Source organism: Amphiura filiformis, chromosome 8, assembly GCF_039555335.1.
Source record: "Amphiura filiformis chromosome 8, Afil_fr2py, whole genome shotgun sequence".
NCBI lineage: Eukaryota > Metazoa > Echinodermata > Ophiuroidea > Amphilepidida > Amphiuridae > Amphiura > Amphiura filiformis.
This window is the reverse complement of record NC_092635.1, coordinates 19,134,979-19,146,338: the sequence shown is the minus strand read 5'-3', so window position 1 is coordinate 19,146,338 and position 11,360 is coordinate 19,134,979. Positions and strand designations below refer to the sequence as shown.

At 39.4% G+C, this 11,360-nt stretch overlaps 1 protein-coding gene across 1 annotated transcript; it reads left to right on the top strand.

Moving 5' to 3' along the window:
* The first annotated feature begins 219 nt into the window (after positions 1-219).
* On the top strand, positions 220-10,031 carry LOC140158756 (polyubiquitin-C-like). Its single transcript, XM_072181963.1, is given in 8 exon segments — positions 220-345; positions 2,421-2,912; positions 3,642-4,052; positions 4,055-4,096; positions 4,418-4,873; positions 5,473-5,700; positions 6,381-7,793; positions 7,796-10,031. Coding segments are annotated over 7 exon segments (4,332 nt in total). The 5' UTR covers positions 220-345; positions 2,421-2,428; the 3' UTR covers positions 9,094-10,031.
* The last annotated feature ends 1,329 nt before the right edge of the window (positions 10,032-11,360 follow it).

Below are 11,360 nucleotides of genomic sequence, written 5' to 3'. Positions count from 1 at the left end.
TGATTATTGATTTATTGATGATCAAAGTCCGAATGTTCTAGGCCGTTCTAGGAGCATAAATTACATCATCAACAAAATCACCTATGTCAGGAAATCAGAATTGTGCAAAATCAGTGGTCAAAGGTACCAATTTCCTGTCTTAATTTAGAAACTGACGTCACAAACCTCGGAGACAGGATAATATCAAAGAACCAATGAGATACCGAAACCCATATCATGTGGTACAATTTAGCCAATGAAAAATTAGCACAGAGACGCATATATAATTACACATCAATAGCGCAGCAATAAATTCGTCTACAGCAACACGGAAGTGAAGTACTCTAAAAACAGTGAAAAATTAATGTAAGTAAATCATATCATATTATTGAAATAATGTAGAATTAAAGTAATTGTTTAACGCAGTTGAAGAAGCACATCAAATACGTGAAATCAAGTGTGTTTTAGTACCCGTTTTATGTTGTAAAATGAAATTTATGTTATTGTCTGAAATGTCTGTTCATGTTTTGTTCGCGCGATCATGCAATTGGCATGATTGGCTTTTTATTTTTTTTTTGTTTCGGCGTATGGTGTACATATTTTTCAAAAAAGAGCTGCATTCTGTAAATCAAAACAACTATTTTAGGCACAAAAGAACCGATTGAATTAAGATCTACTCATTTTATGATTTACCGTGTTCTTGGAATGGCGGAATCTTCTTTGTGTTCGTGTGAAGGACGCGACGCCAGCCGCTTGCAATTGTCACGTAATCAAAATTAATACATTGCCAGGTGCGGTGCCAAAAAGTGATGATTCATGTATGTTCTTGCACAACACCACATTCACTTTGCCATACATGAAAGTCATGTTATTGTGTTATAATCATATGGTATATTTTATGACTAGAATTTTTAGGCTACCTGACAGTTAGTCCGAATAATCAGACCCAGAACAAAATATTAATTTCTGACATGATCTTGTACTGGGTCTGAACTGTTTCCATATGAAATCTTGATGGCAAATTGGACAATAGAAGCACATGGTTCTACGTGACAGCTTTTTAATCCCTATTCATGTTACGTGAATCACGCTATTGTGGACCATCCTTCTGATACTTGAGTGTTTGGACAAGCGGAACGGTCTTTTGTCTATCTCTCTGTTTGTAAACAAACCAGGAGGTCGAAATCGTCCTCCTCGCCGAATACGAAAGTCAGCGTAATAGTACGGCACTACCTGACAGTCAGTGATTTAATTTTCATTTTGCAATTAAAATTTTATTGCAAGCATCATGAGCATCATTGATCTACACCACATGCGACATGACATGTACATGTAGGTATGCTAGGTGAATTCAAATTTGCCATCAAATTGCATCATTTTATATATCAAATTAAAGCCCTTGGCCTTGAGTAAACAAAGCCAAAACTGAAAACCTTTTTTTCACAGCACTTTCCGTAGCAAAGTTACATCTTGTCAAAGATGGACTTTCATCAAAAAGATTCAGCTAGCAAAATTCCCCAAAACGGCATTTCGGGGGTGTTTCTAGATCTTGGTCTCATGGCGATAGCAGCTTTATGGAATTGCTATCAAAATCCCTCTAAAATTCCATGTGCGACTTGATTATCACCATAAAAAATCATATATTTGGGTCAAGTGAAGTATAGAAAACATATTTATGTAGGTTTCCTTCACCCACCTATTCTCGAAAAAAATTCAAATTTCTATGTAAATATGCATTGTGTTGGGGCCCGGTCTCAGCGAATTCGCTGACTAGTAAATGTGTTAACTAAGGTTTGCCTGGGTTACCTAGTACATGTTCTGTTCGGGGGTTTATACCAAGGTCAAGTACCGTGGGTTTAAATTAATGAAGATTACAAAAGGCATTGTTCCTTTTTTGTGCCAATTTGATTTGCCAACAAGCTATTCATAGACTGTATCTTTTGTGAACTTCAAGACAAAAGGATTCTGCCATTATCGGTAACTGACCTGACAGCATGCATGTATGAACACTTTTAACTTTACAAAAGTTATGTATATTTTAATAGGGGCAAGGAATCCAGTTAATTCACTGAAATTTGGTTACCAGTGTGTAGTTATTTTTGAGAAAAATGCAAAATTAGTCACAAAATTTATCAGGGGTGTAGTACCACCTTAAATGGAGACCCTGATTTGGTATGGAATGACCCCATCACGCACGTGCACAGGCTCTTATATTTTTGTAATTTCCCAAACTAGCCCTGCCCGTAGCTTGAAGAAAGTGTCTGCAATGTGTTTATAAATTTATGTACAACCAACATTTCATTTCTCCACAATTTTATAAACAAATGAGCAAATAACAAAAATATTTGAAAATCTCCAGGGACGATAATCATGATCACTCATGAACTACAGTGGCAAAAAATGACACTACATTGTTTTGTTCCTTTTTTTTGTGTGCATAGCTCTCAAAATGCAGATCTTTGTCAAGACTCTGACTGGCAAAACCATCACCCTTGAGGTTGAACCAAGCGACACCATTGAAAATGTGAAAGCCAAAATCCAAGACAAGGAGGGCATTCCACCCGACCAGCAGCGTTTGATCTTTGCTGGCAAGCAACTGGAAGATGGTCGCACTCTCTCAGACTATAACATCCAGAAGGAATCAACTCTTCATCTTGTCCTTCGTCTGCGTGGTGGTATGCAGATCTTTGTCAAGACCCTGACAGGAAAAACCATCACTCTGGAAGTGGAACCAAGTGACACAATTGAGAATGTGAAAGCCAAGATCCAAGACAAAGAAGGTATTCCACCAGACCAACAGCGTCTTATCTTTGCTGGCAAGCAGCTCGAAGATGGCCGCACTCTCTCAGACTACAACATCCAGAAGGAATCAACTCTTCATCTTGTCCTTCGTCTGCGTGGTGGTATGCAGATCTTTGTCAAGACCCTGACAGGTAAGGACTAATTGAAATAAGAATGACATTGATTTTACCCAGGCCAGGTGTATAAAAAGAAACAACATATATTAGGTAAAGTTGTTGTCTCCCATAGTGTTCGTATGAAATTTTGTGAAACAAAAAGCACTCAAAAACATGAGATATGAAAGGCATTTGTGACTGGACACTACAAATCAGCCGTAAAGTCCGCCCGGTCAATTTTGTTTTCTTTCGTGTTTAGAAAACGAGCTTTAAAATGGTATATCATTGAATGATATCCAGAAGTGGGGTTATGGTTTGTTCAACTCTGCTCCTTCAACAAAATGGTACCTTTTTTCGGTTCTACATGTGTCTCTTTTTCCACATTGCTGGTAATAAAGTCATGGCAGTCATTTCAAATCATCCCCAAGTCAACGAGGTTCAGGAATGTCCTCTCATTGTTAATTGTTGGTTATAGAGACACAACACAATGCAGTTGTAACCCACCACTTGAACAGGATTTAGCCAAAGCAAACAAATACTAAAGCTATTTAATGATTCTATAGAAATAGGTAGAAGATTATTATCCTCTTCAGCAATAGGATTATTGATTGGTTTGAAATACAATTGGCCGATTTTACGGCTCATTAAGTAGTGAACGCTTCGCATTTAAAATCTAAAAATTTTTCCTGCATAACTTGAAAATTTAAAAGCACTTGTCTCATTTTGTGATGCTATATGAGCAATGTTTCTTAATCTTTTCTACAGGAAAGACCATTACTCTTGAAGTGGAACCAAGTGACACTATTGAAAATGTCAAAGCCAAGATCCAAGACAAAGAAGGAATTCCTCCAGACCAGCAGCGTCTTATCTTCGCTGGCAAGCAGTTGGAAGATGGCCGTACTCTCTCAGATTACAACATCCAGAAGGAATCCACACTTCATCTTGTACTCCGTCTGCGTGGTGGTATGCAGATCTTCGTCAAGACCCTGACTGGAAAGACCATCACCCTTGAGGTTGAACCAAGTGACACTATTGAAAATGTAAAAGCCAAGATCCAAGACAAAGAAGGAATTCCTCCAGATCAGCAGCGTCTTATCTTCGCTGGCAAGCAGTTGGAAGATGGTCGCACTCTCTCAGATTACAACATCCAGAAGGAATCCACACTTCATCTCGTACTCCTCTGCGTGGTGGTATGCAGATCTTCGTCAAGACCCTGACAGGTAAGCACTTTGTCATCATCTATCTGCACTGTAAGGAAGGTTTGTGAAGCACACATTCTCTTTGTCTCATCCAAGTGGTTTGATAAATTGGATATGTCAAATCACCCACACCAGGGTTGCAAAAGGTATAAAAATGTGTTGTGTCTGAAGCCATGGAAAATGTGTATTTTGGTCATTGTGCAACAGTTTAGATATATTCTGACTTTAAGTGTACTCAAAACCTGAAATTGAAAATAATGAAACCAACAAAATTTCGGAAACATTGAACTCGTACAATTTTTAATAACCAATTCATTTACCCTCTTTATTGGATCCTTACAGGAAAGACCATTACTCTGGAAGTTGAACCAAGTGACACTATCGAGAATGTAAAAGCCAAGATCCAAGATAAGGAGGGTATTCCACCAGATCAACAGCGTCTCATCTTTGCTGGCAAGCAGTTGGAAGATGGCCGTACTCTCTCAGATTACAACATCCAGAAGGAATCCACACTCCATCTCGCACTCCGCCCCCGTGGTGGTATGCAGATCTTCGTCAAAACCCTCACTGGAAAGACCATCACCCTTGAGGTTGAACCAAGTGACACAATTGAAAATGTAAAAGCCAAGATCCAAGACAAAGAAGGTATTCCTCCAGATCAGCAGCGTCTCATCTTTGCTGGCAAGCAGTTGGAAGATGGCCGTACTCTTTCAGATTACAACATCCAGAAGGAATCCACACTTCATCTTGTACTCCGTTTACGTGGCGGTATGCAGATATTTGTGAAGACCCTTACAGGTGAGCCTAATGAAATCTGTGATCTGTCTAGTTTCAAGTTGAGAGTAACACCATGTTGGATTTTGCAGTGGTAGATTCCTATCATGTGCTGACCTAATTCCACAGGGCGTATGTACATGCGTAGGGGAGTGATTTGACAGTACTTAGTGTTACTCATCATAACTTGAAACAAGACCAGCTATAGTTTGTACTACACCGGCTAGAATTTCAAGTAGTATAATTCAAACAACGTGCACAACACCAGCTTACAAGTCAACTACTTTGCACCAAACAGTCAACGTTCTATGTACCAGTAACTAATATCATTCAAAAAGCAAAATGGAACAAATTAATTGTGCCTCAAAAGCTGTTGTGTGTTGTCAAGTAAGATAATAGTTAAATGTTCATTGACTCGGGACACAATTAGATGATTATCACCAGCACATACTTCAAAAGTTGAGAATGCTGCTAATAGTCATGATATTACTACAGCAAACTTATTAATGGAACTTAAGCTTATGTCATTACAAAATGAGTCCTTGAATTGGTTAATTTATGATGGTTATTTTAGTTGAGACAAGCAAATTTATGTTTTGAATTTGTTTTTCAAAAAAATTCAGGTAAAACCATCACTTTGGAAGTGGAACCAAGTGACACCATTGAGAACGTCAAGGCTAAAATCCAAGACAAGGAGGGTATTCCCCCAGACCAACAGCGTCTCATCTTTGCTGGCAAACAGCTTGAAGATGGTCGTACTCTCTCAGACTACAACATCCAAAAGGAATCAACTCTTCATCTTGTCCTCCGTCTGCGTGGTGGTATGCAGATCTTCGTCAAGACTTTGACAGGTAAATTAAGAAAGGCAAACAACATAATGAAAATGTATACTACTTATAATCATTTGCAGTAAACCTTTGACGAGCGTGCATTTTAAGCATACATCGCGTATTTACTGTGTTGGACGCACTTGTCTTTGATTGGCTGCTGAGCCGAGTGGAAATTTATGGATGAATCATATGCTTTGTTAGCTCTAAATTTGCAATATCACGGTAGTCACGCTGGTCAAAGCTTTACTGCAAAATATTATATAAGAATTAAACTAGAAGATTTAACTTACATTTTCAAGATGCAACCATCTCCCATTTTGTCAAAATAGTAGTATTCTTTCAATACAGCAGATGACATTAAGCCCACTTCACCAAGGAAGTGTGTGCATTGTTTATAGTTTGTGGCTCACACTCATCAATTCCCTCATGACATCTAACCTGAGAAATATTAATTCTTTAACCTGGGTCCTACCAACCAAATTTTGTGCGGATTGTGCAGGACCTGGCCGAGGTTTGCGAAACCAAGTTCGATTAATGTAACGCGTTTGGAATAAAGTTAGTACAAATAAAAGCATAATCGGAGTAGAAGATTTGTAAATTACATCAATAGGATGGCAAGGTAGATATGGTACTGATACTAGTTAAGCGTATTTTGTAATTCAGAATGACTCATGATATTTTGTTTTTTCTGTTACCTACAGGTAAAACTATTACACTTGAAGTTGAGCCAAGTGACACCATCGAGAACGTCAAAGCCAAAATCCAAGATAAAGAAGGTATTCCTCCAGACCAGCAGCGTCTTATCTTCGCTGGCAAGCAGTTGGAAGATGGCCGTACTCTTTCAGATTACAACATCCAGAAGGAATCCACACTCCATCTCGTACTCCGTCTGCGTGGTGGTATGCAGATCTTTGTCAAAACCCTCACAGGAAAGACCATCACCCTTGAGGTTGAACCAAGTGACACTATTGAGAATGTAAAAGCCAAGATCCAAGACAAAGAAGGTATTCCTCCAGATCAGCAGCGCCTCATCTTTGCTGGCAAGCAGTTGGAAGATGGTCGCACTCTCTCAGATTACAACATCCAGAAGGAATCCACACTTCATCTCGTACTCCGTCTGCGTGGTGGTATGCAGATCTTTGTCAAAACCCTCACAGGAAAGACCATCACCCTTGAGGTTGAACCAAGTGACACTATTGAAAACGTAAAAGCCAAGATCCAAGATAAGGAGGGTATTCCACCAGATCAACAGCGTCTCATCTTTGCTGGCAAGCAGTTGGAAGATGGCCGTACTCTCTCAGATTACAACATCCAGAAGGAATCCACACTTCATCTTGTACTCCGTCTGCGTGGTGGTATGCAGATCTTTGTCAAGACCCTCACCGGTAAGACCATCACCCTTGAGGTTGAACCAAGTGACACTATTGAAAATGTAAAAGCCAAGATCCAAGACAAAGAAGGAATTCCCCCAGACCAACAGCGTCTCATCTTTGCTGGCAAGCAATTGGAAGATGGTCGCACTCTCTCAGATTACAACATCCAGAAGGAATCCACACTCCATCTCGTACTCCGTCTGCGTGGTGGTATGCAGATCTTCGTCAAGACCCTCACAGGAAAGACCACCACCCTTGAGGTTGAACCAAGTGACACTATTGAAAATGTAAAAGCCAAGATCCAAGACAAAGAAGGAATTCCCCCAGACCAACAGCGTCTCATCTTCGCTGGCAAGCAGTTGGAAGATGGCCGTACTCTTTCAGATTACAACATCCAGAAGGAATCCACACTCCATCTCGTACTCCGTCTGCGTGGTGGTATGCAGATCTTTGTCAAAACCCTCACAGGAAAGACCATCACCCTTGAGGTTGAACCAAGTGACACTATTGAGAATGTAAAAGCCAAGATCCAAGACAAAGAAGGTATTCCTCCAGATCAGCAGCGTCTCATCTTTGCTGGCAAGCAGTTGGAAGATGGTCGCACTCTCTCAGATTACAACATCCAGAAGGAATCCACACTCCATCTCGTACTCCGTCTGCGTGGTGGTATGCAGATCTTCGTTAAGACCCTCACAGGGAAAACCATCACCCTTGAGGTTGAACCAAGTGACACTATTGAAAACGTAAAGCCAAGATCCAAGATAAGGAGGGTATTCCACCAGATCAACAGCGTCTCATCTTTGCTGGCAAGCAGTTGGAAGATGGCCGTACTCTCTCAGATTACAACATCCAGAAGGAATCCACACTTCATCTTGTACTCCGTCTGCGTGGTGGTATGCAGATCTTTGTCAAGACCCTCACCGGTAAGACCATCACCCTTGAGGTTGAACCAAGTGACACTATTGAAAATGTAAAAGCCAAGATCCAAGACAAGGAAGGAATTCCCCCAGACCAACAGCGTCTCATCTTTGCTGGCAAGCAGTTGGAAGATGGTCGCACTCTTTCTGATTACAACATCCAGAAGGAATCCACACTTCATCTCGTACTCCGTCTGCGTGGTGGTATGCAGATCTTCGTCAAGACCCTCACAGGAAAGACCATCACCCTTGAGGTTGAACCAAGTGACACTATTGAAAATGTAAAAGCCAAGATCCAAGACAAAGAAGGAATTCCCCCAGACCAACAGCGTCTCATCTTCGCTGGCAAGCAGTTGGAAGATGGTCGCACTCTCTCAGATTACAACATCCAGAAGGAATCAACTCTGCATCTCGTACTCCGTCTGCGTGGTGGTATGCAGATATTCGTCAAGACCCTCACAGGAAAGACCATCACCCTTGAGGTTGAACCAAGTGACACTATTGAAAATGTAAAAGCCAAGATCCAAGACAAAGAAGGAATTCCACCAGACCAGCAGCGTCTTATCTTTGCTGGGAAGCAGTTGGAAGATGGCCGCACTCTTTCTGATTACAACATCCAGAAGGAATCCACACTTCATCTTGTACTCCGTCTGCGTGGTGGTATGCAGATCTTCGTCAAGACCCTCACAGGAAAGACCATCACCCTTGAGGTTGAACCAAGTGACACTATTGAAAATGTAAAAGCCAAGATCCAAGACAAAGAAGGAATTCCTCCAGACCAACAGCGTCTCATCTTCGCTGGCAAGCAGTTGGAAGATGGTCGCACTCTCTCAGATTACAACATCCAGAAGGAATCAACTCTGCATCTCGTACTCCGTCTGCGTGGTGGTATGCAGATATTCGTCAAGACCCTCACAGGAAAGACCATCACCCTTGAGGTTGAACCAAGTGACACTATTGAAAATGTAAAAGCCAAGATCCAAGACAAAGAAGGAATTCCACCAGACCAGCAGCGTCTTATCTTTGCTGGGAAGCAGCTTGAAGATGGCCGCACTCTTTCTGATTACAACATCCAAAAAGAGTCTACACTCCATCTTGTCTTACGTCTTCGTGGTGGTCAGTAAATCAAAAGAACACTTATCATACTATCATTCCGTGCTTTCAATTATGTGGACTTGACTATGCCAACATAGAACTTTTATACTTTATTTATACTGGATTGTGGCACACTGAGGTAATAACTGTATTTCAACTTGTACGCATAGAACTTGTTAAATAAATCATTAACCATATCAAAGACAAATTTGAAACTTCATATTGTACGCAACTAACTGCTAGACTTGGTTGGACTTGGTTTCAAGTGGTATAATTTAACCAAGTTAATTTAACATTATTTAACATGCCTAAATGCATCTACTGTTATAGTTCTTAGTACAGTAAAACCTCATTATAACGAAATCTGATACAAGAAAAACCGTTACAAAGAAGTATTTTTCCAGAACCAAGATACAAAATTCTTTTGTTATTTATTGTTTTTACAACCCTAATATAACGACAATTCTGTCCCTGACAACTTCGTTATGAGTTTCCACTGTATAACAAGTCTTGTCATGTTCTCAAATTTCAACTGTTAATCATCAAATTTTGGAAATGTTAATACTCAACATGTCTACACTTTTGTTAAAGTTATTATGGAGGAGTTACATTGTAAATTTATTGGCTTCCTTTGAATCAGCAGTGTCTCAAAGCTTTGATGCAGCCATGTTATGCATACTGTCTTGTAAACCAAAACCATATTCACCATCATTTCATACGAAATAAAGAGGGAATTGCTGACATTCGAGTTGTGCATGGATATCTCCGACTCATGAACCAATAAATTAAATTCAGGGTGCCACAATCCATTTCTTTTTCATCTGTAAACCAGTCTAAAGAAAAATCATGTAATTTAACTTTTGCTTTCAATGATTAAGAAGAATAACGAAAAACAAAAAAGAAAAAGTAAGAAACAAAGAAAAAGAAGAAAATTTAAACGAAAATAAATGAACCAAGTGCATTGCAATATAGTAGTTCTGTGTATTTCTATTAATCCATCTTGAGGTTTTGTGTTGTTGATAAGGCCTAAAAATGCATGTTTGTATCACATTTAAAAAACCCTGCAAAATCTGTTTGGTTTTTTTATTAATATTTTGCAACAAAATTAATACGATGTTAACGTTGGTCTTTGGAAACTTTGGCCTCGTACGTTCTGCTAAACTGTTGGTTTAAAGAAGAAGCCTACATATTTAAAATGGCAAAGACGTGACAAATCCGTCTGAAGTCAAATTTGGGCAATAATCGTTTTTGGAGAAAATGCTAGATATAGATTCTGGGACTCATTTTTAATTTTGATCCAACTTCACCAAAAATTGTTGAAATTTGGGTGAAAATTGAGTATTTTTCAACATTTTTGGTGAAAACTTCCTAGTTGGTCAAAATAAAACATTTCTTAGATAAATTGATTTTGTTAAGTTGCCCGAAGTTTGGGTTAAAAAAACAAACATGTTTTTGTTTATTTTCTCCAGAACAGCATTGTTGCCAAAAAAACCAAAGGCTGTCATAATTCCAGGGTTAAAACCAACCTTAAACAATGAATTAATAGACTTTTTCTCGGAGGTCACCAATCAATCGATATTGGGTCCAGCATTCCAGTCATCCGCACCCAGACGCAAATACATCGCTGGCGCGCAAGATCAACTTTGCTTGACGCTAGGTGCCCTGTGCAAGATTGCCAGTTCGCAGCACGCCATAAAAAGTGCACAAAATTTCAAGACAAAACTGATTGATTTTCAAATGGCATCGCGTTTTTGCCGTACCTTTTGTATTATCAAAACAAGTTGAAACAAATGTTACAAACAGTTTACAGTTCCTGTTTAAACAATTTGTGGAAGATGACAAAACCGAGGAGAAAATATGCGTTTTTTCACATTGTGGGCACGTGGGAAACGCATTGTTTGTAAACATCCAAGGCCCCAATATCGGTTAAGTGACGTCACGGTGAAAAGGTCTACAAGGTTTCTCTGGCTCTTTTCTCAAATATATCCGAGTTGTGCGTTACAAATTAAAAACATTTTGGTAATTTTAAACCAAATTTTTTTTTTAATTGCGCCTAATCAGCATTGAAAATAATTGGCAACGTGACAGTTTTGGGACACTTTGCCTTACCTATTGGGAAAATTGATCTTTCTGGCTACAAAATCATTTCATAATGACTATCCACCACAACTGAGCCCGGATGTTGCCATTGCCACTATTGAGATATGCGCCATTGAACTTAACAACAAACAATAGGAAACAAAGGATTTATTTACTGTTTTCCTGAAACAATGATAAAATTGGATGCTTTACACCC